The sequence below is a fragment of the Onychostoma macrolepis genome, chromosome 03 (genome assembly GCF_012432095.1).
Source record: "Onychostoma macrolepis isolate SWU-2019 chromosome 03, ASM1243209v1, whole genome shotgun sequence".
Lineage (NCBI taxonomy): Eukaryota > Metazoa > Chordata > Actinopteri > Cypriniformes > Cyprinidae > Onychostoma > Onychostoma macrolepis.
This window is the reverse complement of record NC_081157.1, coordinates 52,024,308-52,040,886: the sequence shown is the minus strand read 5'-3', so window position 1 is coordinate 52,040,886 and position 16,579 is coordinate 52,024,308. Positions and strand designations below refer to the sequence as shown.

At 37.1% G+C, this 16,579-nt stretch overlaps 1 protein-coding gene across 6 annotated transcripts in view; it reads left to right on the top strand.

The window, feature by feature from the left end:
• The window catches only part of LOC131536492 (gastrula zinc finger protein XlCGF57.1-like), a 173,747-nt gene that overhangs the window by 144,222 nt on the left and 12,946 nt on the right, over window positions 1-16,579 (top strand). The window contains exons 1-4 of one of the 6 annotated variants that reach the window (XM_058769456.1): window positions 366-711; window positions 1,547-1,660; window positions 3,470-3,690; window positions 6,694-9,020. In XM_058769456.1, coding sequence (XP_058625439.1) covers window positions 3,633-3,690; window positions 6,694-8,003 — 1,368 coding nt within the window. In that variant the 5' untranslated portion in view covers window positions 366-711; window positions 1,547-1,660; window positions 3,470-3,632 and the 3' untranslated portion in view covers window positions 8,004-9,020. Of the gene's footprint in view, window positions 1-365; window positions 712-1,368; window positions 3,691-6,693; window positions 9,021-16,212; window positions 16,221-16,579 lie in introns of those variants that run through there. The other 5 variants (XM_058769454.1, XM_058769457.1, XM_058769455.1 and 2 more) reach the window with 5 other exon arrangements.

The window sequence follows — 16,579 nt, the reverse complement described above, 5'->3', positions numbered from 1 at the left end:
GCTTTTATCCAAAGCTTTTATCTGACAAATGAGGACAATGGAAGCAATCAAAACCAACAAAAGAGTAACAACATACAAGCACTATGACAAGTCTCGGTTAGCCTAACGCAATTGGTGATTAATTTGATAATTATGTTTGGGAAATACCATATGCACAAACAAACATGGTCTAATAATAAACCTAACATTACATGATTTAAAATTGAACTTAAGCAGCACATTGAAGCCTTAAAATATCTAAGAATTAATAAAGCAAAAAGGATGTATATAATGTTTGAATCCTTTTCTAATAGAAATATCTTGTAAGTTATTCCCTGTAGATTATTTTTCCTTCTGTCTTTTTTCTGTTTGTTCCTTTGATGCTATTATGAATGTAACTGATTGAAAACACTGTTCCTCTATATATGTATGTTGTGTTACTGTTCTTGTTATGCAATAAAACAAATAACTAACTAAAACCAAGCTTATTTAACAAACGAACACTTGAACGTGCATCAGCGTGATAAATACATACAAAGTCAAATATTGGGAGTGTAATGTAATTATTTAGTTTGTCTCTGGTCTCATTAGATTAGATGGAGGGGGCGGGGCTTGTGACTATACTGAGTCCAGCCGCCTGGAGGCGCTCGAGACGCTCTGCTTCACTCTGCAGCGCTCGTGAGGATCACTCGGTGTGCGCATGCGCGAGAGACTGAGCGCTGTACGGTGAGAGTGAGTCTTCTTTTCTTCTCTTTCTTATCTATTATTTGCTTTTTGGTGTTGTGCATGGATTATTTTGCGTAATTAAGTTTGAGGGCAGCAGGAATGTGAGGTAAATGTCAGCTGCTCGTATGAATAGCGCTGCAGTGATTTTAGTGATTGTTTAGTCAGTGCAGAAAGAGACTTTTACTCCAGAAATGCCCTTAAAAACGATCATATTGTGTCTAATGTTCCTCCGTTCATAAAAGATGAGTTGAATACGGAGTTGTTCAGGACAAATAGTTTCACAAATGAGGAAAATAAATCCACCTTTACTTAAACATGTAGCTCTCAGTTAGACACTTACTGAAGTGAGCTACATTTTGGTGAATTAATGTTACAATTTGTATTTATTTATTTCCAGTGGTAATTGAAGTAAAGTATTAAAGCATTGTGGTTGTGTACTTATATATATATATATATATATATATATATATATATATATATATATATATATTTTTTTTTTTTTTTTTAAAGTCTCACCTGTAGTAAGTCATTCCTGTCACTAGGAACCTACTACAAACCTGTGTTTTAAATTATTTTAAATTAATTCTGTGAAAACTTTTGAACAGAATGAAGATGTGTACATTTTTCTTATTTTGCCTATATATCATATTTTTTTTCATTTAGTTCTGGCCTTCAGAGGGTACAGAAGATAGTTATATGTTTTCCAGAACTCCAAATAAGTTTTCACCCCCGGCTCTTAATGCATGGTTTTTCCTTCTGGAGCATCAGTGAGCATTTGATCCTTCTGTAATAGCTGCATACGCTGCTACGCTGTTTTGTTGTCATGCCTCATGTGACCCAGCGGCTCAAGCGCAAGCGGATACAGCGAGAGATGGAACAGAACTCCGAGCTACAGAGGAAATAAAAAGGAGAGGAAGGAAATCCTTCACATTTTTTCATGCAGTATCACTGTAAGGTGTGTACTGAGTTTGGCCTTTTAATACTATTTATTTATGCATTTAGCCACTTTAAATGATTTCATTATAATGGTTTTCTATGGGAGTAAAATGCTTAACATGTAATTTAGCATGTTTGCACATATATTCTGGGCTCAGCTGCTTGCCACGTATTACATTTTATTAACAAACTATATACCGAATTTAGTCTATTTATTTATTTGGTCTTTAGCTCTGTCTTCCTCCATTGCACCATATTAAATGTTTTTATATTGCAATGAGAGAAAATGAAATTCAGCGTGTTGCATTCATGTTCTGGGTTCATCTGCTTACCTGTACATACATAGTAGGCCTATATATTTTTATAAACTATACCGAATTGGGCCTTTTCATATCACAGTTTTTTTATTGCAATAATAACAAACAAATATTACAGTATGTAGCCTATAAAACAAAGAGAAAATACAGTACGTACATAACATACGAAAATCCTTTCAATACTAAACGAGTTATTGTTTAATAGGCCTAGTTCTTTTTCATATCACTGTCTTCATTCAATAAGCCGCTTAAGTTAAACTTTTCTTTACAATGGTTTTCTATGGGAGGAAAATGCATAATGTGAAAACTTTGAGAGTTGCTTTCATATTCTGGGCACATGCTAACTTGTAGGCCTATATCTAGTTTGCAAAATTAATAAGGTGTATACTGAGTTTTGTCTTTTAATATTACGTTCTTCATTAAGCTACGTTAATTATTTTTATAACTCTTTTCTAGGAAATACTTAAAATGAAACTGTGCATTGCTTTCATGTTCTGGGCTCCTCTGCCTGTAAAGTCCTTTTAGAAAGGCAAATAATATCCGCATAGCTTTAAAGTGAATATAATATTAGTCACATCAACATTTAGTATTGTTAATTTTTTTAATTGTTGTTGGTCATTTAAATGTATGTTTTTTTAAATGACAGTTATCAGTATCGTTATCGGAATTGGTATCGGCGATACTGGCCCTGTATTTACTCGGTATCGGATCAATACCAAAATTTGCAATATCGCACACCCCTAGTGTGAAAAGATGGATCTCAAAATCATACAGTCATTGTTAGAAAGGGTTCAAATAGACAAAAATGCTGGAAAACCAAAGAATTAGTGGGAGCTGGAGGATTTTTCTGAAGAACAGCAGGCAGTTTAACTGTTCAGGACAAACAAGGGACTCATGAACAACTATCACTAAACAAAAAACAAAGCTGTGGACCATTCAGGGAACAAGACAGTATTAAGAAACAAGGGGGTGTAAACTTTTGAACTGAGTCATTTTTATAAATTCAACTATTAATTTCTCTTGTGGACTATATGTAAACATCTTTAATGTGAAATACCTTATTCAGGTCAGTACTACATAAAATAATAACATGCACTTTGTATGATCCCTCTGATTTTGGTAAAATAATTAACATTTTGCATAAGCTTTTGGCATTTGAACAGCACCCAGCTGGGATCATGCGTATACTCGTAGAAAACAATGTGTGTGAATTTTAAAGACGTGGTGCGGAGCAGAACTGTGCTTCTCGTCCGGTATGTGACCGCATTAAGGCTGGAATAGCCTCTTGTTTGTTGAGGTGGAACTGACACAGATGACTTTTAAGGGATGACACTGTAAGCTAGGCTGGTAGTTTGCTTTTTCCACCGACGAGGATAGAGGAGAGGGCCACGGTTCAAGAGTCACGGTTCACTACTGTAATATAATATAGTAATGTAAGGATTTACAAAGAGACAACACCTAATGCCTCTTTGATTTATTGTTGATTTTGGCAAATCTGCTTTTCCACACAGAAATTAATATTCAGTGAAGCTCCTCCCACAACAATCACACATTCAGCAAATCACCAATAAATGCTGGAATATTCCCATCAGTTTACGAGTGAAGACGAGCATCAGAGCATCAGGAAGAGCTGAAATCTGCAGAGACTGATTTATTAAAGAGGACAGAGAGAAGATGAGAGATCCAGAACCCTGCAGAATCAAACACACTGAAGATACTGAACAACAAACAGGTTGCTGTTTATTATTCATTCATTCATTAATAATGCTGATGGTTAAAAAACTGTTTTAGATTTTGGCTTGTTCTAACAGGAAAAAACTCTAGAGCTGTTGAATAATTTTGCTTAAGTATCACAACACAAGGGACACTTCCTATGATCGGGGTACTTTATTTTATTTTTTACAACAAAATATCAGATACAGAGAATCTGTGGGGTATTGTCAAGAGGAAGATGAGAGACACCAGACCCAACAATGCAGATGAGCTGAAGGCCACTATCAGAGCAACCTGGGCTCTCATAACACCTGAGCAGTGCCACAGACTGATCGACTCCATGCCACGCCGCATTGCTGCAGTAATTCAGGCAAAAGGAGCCCCAACTAAGTATTGAGTGCTGTACATGCTCATACTTTTCATGTTCATACTTTTCAGTTGGCCAAGATTTCTAAAAATTCTTTCTTTGTATTGGTCTTAAGTAATATTCTAATATTTTGAGATACTGATTTTTGACTTTCATGAGCTGTAAGCTCTAATCATCAAAATTAAAAGAAATAAACATTTGAAATATATCAGTCTGTGTGTAATGAATGAATATAATATACAAGTTTCACTTTTTGAATGGAATTAGTGAAATAAATCAACTTTTTGATGATATTCTAATTATATGACCAGCACCTGTAAATAAGATCCAGTCCCGGATGCCAGATCCTGTCAGAAAATATCAATTTTGACTGGTGTCTGAACAAATAGTCAGCAGGGTAGTTGATACCCAAAACCCATTAACATCAAGTCTTGTCTGGTACTAAAACTGTATTAACAGTCTTTTATCAACCAAGAAGTTGACTGAGCAAAGCCAGAGAAGAGCAGAAGCAGGAGACGAAGTGATGATGATAAAAAGGAGAAAAGTTTATTGAATAATCTTTGTTGCATATCCACAAATCCAACAAGTAGTGTTTTACCAAACACAACAACATCCCATAAACCTGATTAAAAAAATAATACATTACATAAATGACTAATGGTTATAAATGATTATATGAATAAATGATTATAAATGAATAAAAACAAGAAAATAAAAACATATTTATTCATTCTCCATATAGAAACATGAGGTTTCAGGGTTCCCTCGGGTCCTTAAAAAGTCAGAAATTTTATCAAATTTAAGGTCATAAAAAGTCTTACATTGTTCAAGAATGTCTTAATTATGATTTCAAGAGGTCTAAAATTTGGGTACAGACCAGAATCGCCATACAGCTTAATGTGACCATTCAACTTCAAAAGGCTATAAATAAAATATGAGCGCTGCACGTTTTAAAGTCCAGTGCTGAGCTGCTTTGTGTTCTGCCGTTACCGGGAAATAGTTCAAAGCGTCTCCTGCTGGCAGAGAATGAATGTGCATGTTGTTGTGAGTAGGGTATTCCTGCAATATTGGAGGCTGTAGTTTCAGAACTGGATTTCTAGGACCCTTATAGTTTTTTGTTTGTTTGTTTGTTTTTTAAATTATTTTATTTATTTATTTATTGTATGTATGTATTATGTCAGGTATTCCAGACAGTTCTATAAAATCTTTACAATTAATCCAGAACGCGGTAGCAAGATTAATTTTAATGAGCCAAAAAGAATGTAAGAGAGAATGAAGAATGTCACACCTCTGTATTCTAATTCTATTCTTTAAAAAAAACAAAAAAAAAACTTGTCCCTTTTAGACTTGCACACTAGCTTTTCTAATCTTTTTGTATTCTATCTGTTTTCTTTTATTTATTATACAATTATCAAAAGCAAAAAGGCCTCTAACACTAGCTTGCTCTATTCTTTTCTATTCTATGTTTCCTTGTTATTTATTATATAGTTAAAAAATCTCTTGCCCCATGTACTGCATTAGGCTAAATGAGACTTGTTATAGCACTTGCATATCAATGCTCTTTTATTGACTTTGATTGTGTCCATTGTCCTCATTTATGAGTCGCTTTGGATAAAAGCATCTGCTAAATGACTAAATATTAGTGGCTCATACTATTTTACAGCACTTGCTATTCAATTCTGTATATTATTATTTTTAAGGAATTATGTAGTTATTTAATTGTATATACTTAATTATTGTCCTAACCAACTCCTAACCCTAAATATACCCATTGGTAACCCTCTTGAAATATTTAACCTAATTTATTTCAATATATTCAGTATATTCTGGTTTAAAAAAAAATTCATGGAAAGAAGACTTGTGTCTGTGCGAGACTTCAGTTAATTTGCTGCAGCGCTTCACGTCTGATGTGCTGTTTGTTTTCATCTGTTTGTTTGATGTTTGAATAAGGTCTCCTCTGTTGGAATAGATGGTGCTGTCCCAAAGAATAGGGTCCTATGCAGTCCTAGAACTGCAGCCTCCAGTATTGCAGGAACATTGGGTTGTGTTTGTTCAGACCAATGCAAAAAATCGACCCATGTTTTTACCCTGCAAACATGCAGAGCTGTAAATGTGAACTCGTGGATCGGTAAGGAGATCATTCATTATAAAAATCTAAACAGTAAAATGTGTTTGTATGTTATTTCATATAATAATTTATTGATAATTGTTTAAATTGATATAATAATAAACACTTTTGACTCATCCATTTTCTTAAATGATTTAAAGGCTGAAATGTGAAGTGTATCATTTATAAAACTTTTTGTTTTTGTGAAAACTTGTATCTGAACTGTAAATCATGCTTTTTACAGTTTACCATAGACATTGCCCTACCCTGCTCATATGGTATTAATTTTATTTGTGCAGGTCTAAAAAAAGGTCTTAAAGTCTTAAATTTGATCTTAAAAATCCTGCAGCAACCCTGGGTTTGTGCCTATAATATTTTAAAACTAATAATTTGAAGATCAGTTTCAGGGATGTATAATTTATAAAACTTCACAATTGTCTACTTTCTGCTGTTATATCAGGTTTAAGTTTTATGCCCTTTCACATTTCAGTTTTTTTTTTTTTTTTAACGAGTTACTGACAAATGTACTGTTTTTAATTTTGTTTCAGAGTTGATTGAAGATATTGAGGAGAAAAATCATGTCAAAAGTGGAGAAAAACCCAAGCAGAAAGATTTAAAGAAAAAAAGGGCCAAGAAATCTTTCACCTGCACTCAGTGTGGAAAGAGTTTCACATACAAACATCATCGAGAGCGTCACATGAGAGTTCATACTGGAGAGAAACCGTTCACTTGTGATCAGTGCGGGAAGAGTTTCAGACACTCATCAACCCTTAAGGATCACATGAACATCCACACTAGAGAGAAACCGTTCACTTGTGATCAGTGCGGGAAGAGTTTCTCACTTAAAAGAGACCTTACGACACACATGAGAGTTCATACTGGAGAGAAACCGTTCACTTGTGATCAGTGCGGGAAGAATTTCAGACGGTCATCAACCCTTAAGCATCACATGAACATCCACACTAGAGAGAAACTGTACACATGTGATCAATGCGGGAAAACATTTTTGAGAGCTTCATACCTGAAGACACACCTGAGAGTTCATTTAAATGAGAAGCCACATTCATGTCATTTGTGTGGAAAGAGTTTTTCACGTCTACAAAGTTTGAAATTACATCAGAAAAGACATACTGCTGTGAGAGAGTACATGTGCTTTGAGTGTGAAAAGACTTTTACTTCAGCGAGCCATTTAAAACGGCACGAGAGGATTCACACTGGAGAGAAACCTTACAAGTGTGATCAGTGTGACAAGAGATTCAGTGTGTCATCACATCTGAAAACACACGAGATGATCCACACTGGAGAGAAACCATACACATGTGATCAGTGCGGGAAGAGTTTCAGACTAAAAATAAACCTTATGACACATATGACAGTTCATACGGGAGTGAAACCGTTCACTTGTGATCAGTGCGGGAAGAGTTTCACACAATCATCACGCCTTAAGGATCACATGAACATCCACACTAGAGAGAAACTGTACACTTGTGATGAGTGCGGCAAAACATTTTTGAGAGCTTCATACCTGAAGAAACACCTGAGAGTTCATATAAATGAGAAGCCACATTCATGTCTTTTGTGTGGAAAGAGGTTTTCACATCAACAAAGTTTGAAAGAACATCAGAAAAGACATACTGCTGTGAGAGAGTACATGTGCTTTGAGTGTGAAAAGACTTTTACTTCAGCAAAGAGTTTAAAACAGCATGAGATGATTCACTCTGGAGAGAAACCTTACAAGTGTTCAAACTGTGACAAGAGATTCAGTCGGTCAGCACATCTGAAAACACATGAGATGATCCACACTGAGAGAAACCGTATCACTGCACTGCATGCGGAAGCGTTTCAACCAATTATCTAATCTACACACACATACACAAAGATATCACAGTAAGTAGATCAAGTTCAGATCCAGCACTTTCAGGTCTGATGCTGCTTCCTCATCAAATGTGACACAATAATGCATCAAGCAATAAAATAAAATATCATCTGGATAAATCTTTCATTACAAGAGACATTTTCACAGTGAATAAAGTTCATCTTCACAACCAGCAGATTCAACTCAGATTCAGTTCCTCCCCAGAGAACAATGTCCAAAAGTTTGATTCTTGTGTATCATTTTGCTTCATGATGTAAATGATATCATTGTGCTTTCTTATGGGTTTCGTGTTATGTTCAATTGTTTCATTTTATGTTCAATAAGTTTAATAAGCAGTATTGTAAGAATAGTAACACCATAAAAACCTTACCGATACCCATCCATACTTGTAAATCAGTAGGAGAGAGATCCAGCTCATTAGTTTTCACTCTTTCACTCTAAATGTAATTATTGATTAAATGTTACCTTTTTTATTAATACATTATCTTTTTATATTTTATCACCAACTTTTATTGTCTGCTGATTGTATTTGAATCAGAAAAAAGTAATTTTATAATTTTAGTGTAACCCTTTTCTTAACCCTAATTATTTCTCTAACACAAATCCTGGATCCCCGGCAGTTAGATGGTGAATTAGGCCGGTATTTTTCTTTTAGTGTTTACAAAAAAAAATTAATAATTCTCCTGTACCAATTTACCCAATCCCTTTACTAAAGATCAATTTAAACAATTCTTATTTGCAATTCACAGAAATTCAGTAACTCTGTAAATTAATTAACTTGCCAGACTCAATAAAATACCAAAGTACAAATGTTAAAGAGAAAAAGAATAACAAAGATTTATTTTTGTTTTACATTAATGTAATAACTCCCTTTTTTTTCTTAAAGAAAACAGTAAATGAAGAAATTAATAACCTTCTTTTGAAAGAAAGCAGGTAAACAATTATCCCTGATGATATGCAAGTTACTTCTTTTCTTTTAAATAAAAGATATAAACCTCTTTTTTTCTCAGAACGGTTCTTGTTCTTTCACACTTATTACACTCCTTCTTAACCTTGTTCCTATTTTTGAATACTATAACTCAATTGAGATATATAATGTCAATTCAGAACCCTATTCTGGCAAAACACTCCAGAACCACGTAATACAATGATGAAAAACAATATCTCTTTCAAGATCATTTATACACTTGAGAAAACTTGCAATTCACACCATACACCGTCTTTCAGTACTGTATGCACATTAATTACATGTCTTACGATCAGTTCAAATATATGTAAGTCAGTCAAACAGTTCAAATGTATGATCGATCGTTATCGTTGGGGCCCAGTTCGTTGGTGCACATTAATCAGATGATGATGAATTCAAAGTACTTGCTCACAGTCAAGGAGTCACGAAAACGAATCAACTTACATCCTTCCGACGATAATGAGGCAATATTGAAATCACTCACGGCACATCCTCACTGCTTCTAGTCTTGAACAGTCCCTGGCACACGACGAGTCCAGTGCAGCGAAGTCCCTTGAAGAAACAGGATGAGTCCAGTCCCAAACGTATTCAGCACTCGTAACACAAACTTCTTCAATGCAGTCACTTTTCACGAAGGTGAATGTCTATAGCTGCTAGGCCGAATGTCTCTAGCTCAGTGGTTCTCAAACTGGGGGCCGCGACCCCCTGGGGGGCCACTAGATGGCGCTAGGGGGGCCGCAAAGAAATTCTGGAATATGAAATTATTTGTAATAATTATTTTACCTGTATGTAAGTCAGAATTGTCCCATCTGAACTATGTATTTTTAAAAAAAAATTGAAATATTTAAAAAATAATTATAAAATAATATCAATTATACGCAGCGCACTACGCTGAAACTTCACCAAACCGTTGACGTAACGTACAAGTGAACACAACGACATCAACACGCTGATAAACGCTAAAACTATTTAAAATGGACAAGTTTTGTATTTGACGACTCGTACATAAAATATGGCTTTATGGAATATAGTGACGGCAGACCACAGTGCACACTGTGCTTGAAGATTTTATCTGTTGAAGCACTGAAACCATGTAAATGTCAACCGACATCTCACAACAATTCATCCGGAGCATGCAAATAAAAGTAAGGATTTTTTTCAGAGAAAGAAAGAAGAATACGTCAAGCAAAAGGTACGACTGACTAACATCACGACAATACCTGAGAAAGCACAGCAAGCATCGTATCTTGCAGCCCTGCGAATAGCTAAAATGTAAAAAGCCTCACACGATCGGGGAGGAATTAATACTTCCAGCAGCAGTGGATATGTGCTGAGTGATGGTCGGGGAGGAGGCCGCGAATAAGATTAAATCCATACCACTGTCCAACGATACAGTAAGCAGGCGGATCAAAGACATCTCTTTTGATGTGAAATCTCAACTGACCGAAAGATTACGATCGTGTGAGCAGTTCGCGCTTCAGCTTGATGAATGCACTGACGTTAGTAGCGCTGCACAGTTATTAGTGTACGTTCGATATTTATGGGACAGTAAAATTATGGAAGATTTTTTATTTGCAAAAGAACTCGAGGGGAGAGCCACAGGTGAGGAAATTTTCAAGATTTTGGACACTTTTATGGTAGAAGAAAATTTGAGTTGGGAGAAATGCGTGCCCAGCCAACATGTATATGTGGGCCCCACATGGTTTATGCTGGGTCTACATGGGTACCAAGTGGGCATGGTCCCAAAATGGGCATCTTATCTGGGGCCCACTTGGGTCAGCTAAGTAGGTCCCACATGGTCAAAAACAGATGGGCTCCCTATGTGGGTCCTAGTTGGGTCACAAATGGGAAATGAGTGCATGGGCTTAAAATGGGCAACACAAATGGGGCTCATATGGGATTAACCAATGGGTTAGACATGGGCAAATACAATCATTCCCATATAGGCTGCCTACACTGGCCCAAGATAGTACCCACAAAGGCAAACTCTGTATGGGTTTTGAATGGGGAAACACATATGGGGCCCTCTTTACCAAACCATATGGGTAAAACATGGGCAAACACAATCATTCCCATATAGGCTGCCTACACTGGCCCAAGGTAGCACCCACATAGGCAACTTCTATATGGGTTCTGATGGGGAAATGCAAATGGGGCCCTCTTGGTCAAACCATATGAGTAAAACATGGGCAAACACAATCATTCCCATATAGGCTGCCTACACTGGCCCAAGGTAAAACCCACATAGGCAACGTCTATATGGGTTCAGAATGGGAAACACATATGGGGCCCTCTTGGTCAAACCATATGAGTAAAACATGGGCAAACACAATCATTCCCATATAGGCTGCCTACACTGGCCCAAGATAGTACCCACAAAGGCAAACTCTGTATGGGTTTTGAATGGGGAAACACATATGGGGCCCTCTTTACCAAACCATATGGGTAAAACATGGGCAAACACAATCAATCCCATATAGGCTGCCTACACTGGCCCAAGGTAGCACCCACATAGGCAACTTCTATATGGGTTCTGATGGGGAAATGCAAATGGGGCCCTCTTGGTCAAACCATATGAGTAAAACATGGGCAAACACAATCATTCCCATATAGGCTGCCTACACTGGCCCAAAGTAGTACCCACAAAGGCAAACTCTATATGGGTTCTGAATGGGGAAACACATATGGGGCCCTCTTTGCCAAACCATATGGGTAAAACATGGGCAAACACAATCATTCCCATATAGGCTGCCTACACTGGCCCAAGATAGTACCCACAAAGGCAAACTCTGTATGGGTTTTGAATGGGGAAACACATATGGGGCCCTCTTTACCAAACCATATGGGTAAAACATGGGCAAACACAATCATTCCCATATAGGCTGCCTACACTGGCCCAAGGTAGCACCCACATAGGCAACTTCTATATGGGTTCTGATGGGGAAATGCAAACGGGGCCCTCTTGGTCAAACCATATGAGTAAAACATGGGCAAACACAATCATTCCCATATAGGCTGCCTACACTGGCCCAAGGTAAAACCCACATAGGCAACGTCTATATGGGTTCAGAATGGGGAAACACATATGGGGCCCTCTTGGTCAAACCATATGAGTAAAACATGGGCAAACACAATCATTCCCATATAGGCTGCCTACACTGGCCCAAGATAGTACCCACAAAGGCAAACTCTGTATGGGTTTTGAATGGGGAAACACATATGGGGCCCTCTTTACCAAACCATATGGGTAAAACATGGGCAAACACAATCAATCCCATATAGGCTGCCTACACTGGCCCAAGGTAGCACCCACATAGGCAACTTCTATATGGGTTCTGATGGGGAAATGCAAATGGGGCCCTCTTGGTCAAACCATATGAGTAAAACATGGGCAAACACAATCATTCCCATATAGGCTGCCTACACTGGCCCAAGATAGTACCCACAAAGGCAAACTCTGTATGGGTTTTGAATGGGGAAACACATATGGGGCCCTCTTTACCAAACCATATGGGTAAAACATGGGCAAACACAATCAATCCCATATAGGCTGCCTACACTGGCCCAAGGTAGCACCCACATAGGCAACTTCTATATGGGTTCTGATGGGGAAATGCAAATGGGGCCCTCTTGGTCAAACCATATGAGTAAAACATGGGCAAACACAATCATTCCCATATAGGCTGCCTACACTGGCCCAAAGTAGTACCCACAAAGGCAAACTCTATATGGGTTCTGAATGGGGAAACACATATGGGAGCCCTCTTTGCCAAACCATATGGGTAAAACATGGGCAAACACAATCATTCCCATATAGGCTGCCTACACTGGCCCAAGATAGTACCCACAAAGGCAAACTCTGTATGGGTTTTGAATGGGGAAACACATATGGGGCCCTCTTTACCAAACCATATGGGTAAAACATGGGCAAACACAATCATTCCCATATAGGCTGCCTACACTGGCCCAAGGTAGCACCCACATAGGCAACTTCTATATGGGTTCTGATGGGGAAATGCAAATGGGGCCCTCTTGGTCAAACCATATGAGTAAAACATGGGCAAACACAATCATTCCCATATAGGCTGCCTACACTGGCCCAAGGTAAAACCCACATAGGCAACGTCTATATGGGTTCAGAATGGGGAAACACATATGGGGCCCTCTTGGTCAAACCATATGAGTAAAACATGGGCAAACACAATCATTCCCATATAGGCTGCCTACACTGGCCCAAGATAGTACCCACAAAGGCAAACTCTGTATGGGTTTTGAATGGGGAAACACATATGGGGCCCTCTTTACCAAACCATATGGGTAAAACATGGGCAAACACAATCAATCCCATATAGGCTGCCTACACTGGCCCAAGGTAGCACCCACATAGGCAACTTCTATATGGGTTCTGATGGGGAAATGCAAACGGGGCCCTCTTGGTCAAACCATATGAGTAAAACATGGGCAAACACAATCATTCCCATATAGGCTGCCTACACTGGCCCAAGATAGTACCCACAAAGGCAAACTCTATATGGGTTCTGAATGGGGAAACACATATGGGGCCCTCTTTGCCAAACCATATGGGTAAAACATGGGCAAACACAATCATTCCCATATAGGCTGCCTACACTGGCCCAAAGTAGTACCCACAAAGGCAACCTCTATATGGGTTCTGAATGGGGAAACACATATGGGGCCCTCTTTGCCAAACCATATGGGTAAAACATGGGCAAACACAATCATTCCCATATAGGCTGCCTACACTGGCCCAAGGTAGCACCCACATAGGCAACTTCTATATGGGTTCTGATGGGGAAATGCAAATGGGGCCCTCTTGGTCAAACCATATGGGTAAAACATGGGCAACACAATCAGTCCCATATAGGTTGGCTACATGGGCTCAAGGTAGTACCCACATGGGTAATCTCTGTATGGGTTGTGAATGGGGAAATACATATGGGGTAGTGATGGGTCATTCATGAATGATCTGTTCATTATGTCTGAATGAAAGACAATGAATGAATGAAAGACTTTGAAGGTAAAGTAATTATTTATGTTCCCCATAAAGTATATTTGGCTGCATTATAATGATTTCCTAATTTGGAATATGATCAAGATTGTGTAGGTGGATGTGTTCGGGGAATTTGGCTGGTAAAAATATAATATTTAACGCCACTTAAATGATTGAAATGACTTGAATAAAGATTTGTTCATTTTGATGAAATCAGTAAAAAAATCCGAACTTCCCATCACTAATATGGGGCCCTCTTGGGTAAGACATAAGCATTCTGGATAAGACATGAGCAAATATAATCAGCCCTATATAGGTTGACTACATGGGCCCTAGGCTGTACACAAATAGATACAGATTGGGCAGTGTGTTTGGGATCTATGTGAGTACAGTACTGACTTTATTCTCCAGAGAAACAAGCGCGTCACCATCTTCAGAATATTGTCTTTGAACTTGTGCGGTAGCTCTGTATATTTCTATGGCATCGCTGTCTAAGTTATTTAGCTGGTAAAGTGGTTTTATGTATTGTAGAGTTAACGAAAGTTATCATAAACATTGTATTGTTTAAAGCAAATGTCTTGACAAATGTCAGTAGACCAGGAAGATTTTAAAACAAGCGGTTCATTTATAAATCTGTCTCTGATCACAGAAGATGGCAAACGCAGCACTAAAAAGGGGCGGGGCTACATAAGGTGAAAAGGCAACTCCAGACCTGGAGGGCCGGTGTATAGCATACCTTAATTTCAACAAATACACCTGTCTCTAATTCACAAATCATTTTGAACACTGTGTTTAGCTTGTTTGATGTGTTTGGTTAGAGACAGAACTAAACTCAACAGTACATTTAGGATTGTTGGAAGAGTTCATGATCGAGTCAGGAGTTGAAGAGCCCTGGAATATACAAATCAAATTAAACCCAGTGTGCCATCAGCAATGGCCTGCAAAGCACATGCTTATCTCCATATAGTTATTTCAAAATCTAAATGGTTCAAAATATCCAGAAAATGGTCATTGTGCAATATGAAGAACGGGTTACAGAAGGCTAATCATCTATCAAAATAATGGGATTATAGTGGCTTTGAGATGCAGAACTCAAACCCCTAGCAACAGCTGCCTGATTCCACAGAAGTACTCCAGTGTTTTATGGTCAGTTGGTTAGTAACAGATAATGAAATAGCCCAAGCGAAGAAAGATAGAATGGAAATTCATGTTTCTGATGGGAAAATCCAATGTAAATCCAGAAATTGTATTTGCAGCATGATACAGGAGTTCAGAATAAAGTGCCGTTTCAGTCAGTTAGCATATTGTGTTTTGTGTTGAGTTTTCTTTTTGGACCAACAGTACAGACTTTTCTTTTCAGTCTAGTTGGCACATGACCGACCTTCAAAGTTGAAATATGATTGAAATAATGTCAGTAGCTGTTTTAACGTTGACACAATGTTGATATAAAGTTTAATGCCAAATCATTGAAAAATGATTTTAACAAAAACAAATCATTACAAAACAAAAAGGATAATTAAAATATCTGTTGAATCAATGTCATGTCATTAAAAATAAATATCTGCCTTGAATTATTATGATCATTAATATTTTATTTATTAGCATTTTATGATATTTTGATCAAAACACCTCTTCAAAAATCCAAATGTAAATGTACAAATATAATTATTATCATTAGTAACAATAATTATAATGGATTCAGTTTTAATCTCAAAAGAGCAGTGATATTTTGTGTGCATTTACAATTTTGTGTGTGTGCCTGCAGGTTACCATGCATTATTGAACTTTTATTCATACACTGTCATCAGAACACTATTTGACCAATTTATTAAATAAAACAGCCTAAAAAAAATAAAACAATGCACATGTTTCTTTAATAATAATTAAAAAAAAAAAAAAAAAACTCTTTACTTTCGTTACCACGCAATTGGTTGTTTCACCTGGTTGCTCTCATCATGATTGGTTAATCTGACTGTCATCCACGAAACTGGCCAATGACAAAAGTGCACGCCTTCTTACTAGTACATTTGAAAATACGTCAGTTTGTGATGTGTTTGACTGCGAGATTACTCGGTCAGTTACGGTTATGTGTCTGTTAAAGTCTTATTTTAAATTAATTTGAGTTGTGGCATGTCAATGGAGAACAGAAGCTGGAGTGTGAACACAGAGGAAGGGGCAGACTGGATGTGGTCCTGCAAACATGGCGATATCAGGTAACAAAGTCAAACCATAGTAAAGTTATGTTTTGTGTCCATAATTTACATTAAAATTGCAGTACATTAAAAAAAGTACAGCAGTATATATACTTTGGTGAAAAACAAAAAAACATACTATTAAATGTATTAAAAATGCACTTGAAATACAAGTATGTTTATAGTATTTTTGTATTACTACAAACATACTCAAGTACATTTAAAAAATTATACAAAAACATAAATGAAAAAAGACTGAAATGCTATGGAAGAGCCATCTTATCCATTTGTAGAACATTTCAGTTATACCTGTATTACTGAAAAGTAAAGAATTTTACATCAATGAATGAATAAAAATTACAATGCAATTTTCTGAAGAAAAAAAAAC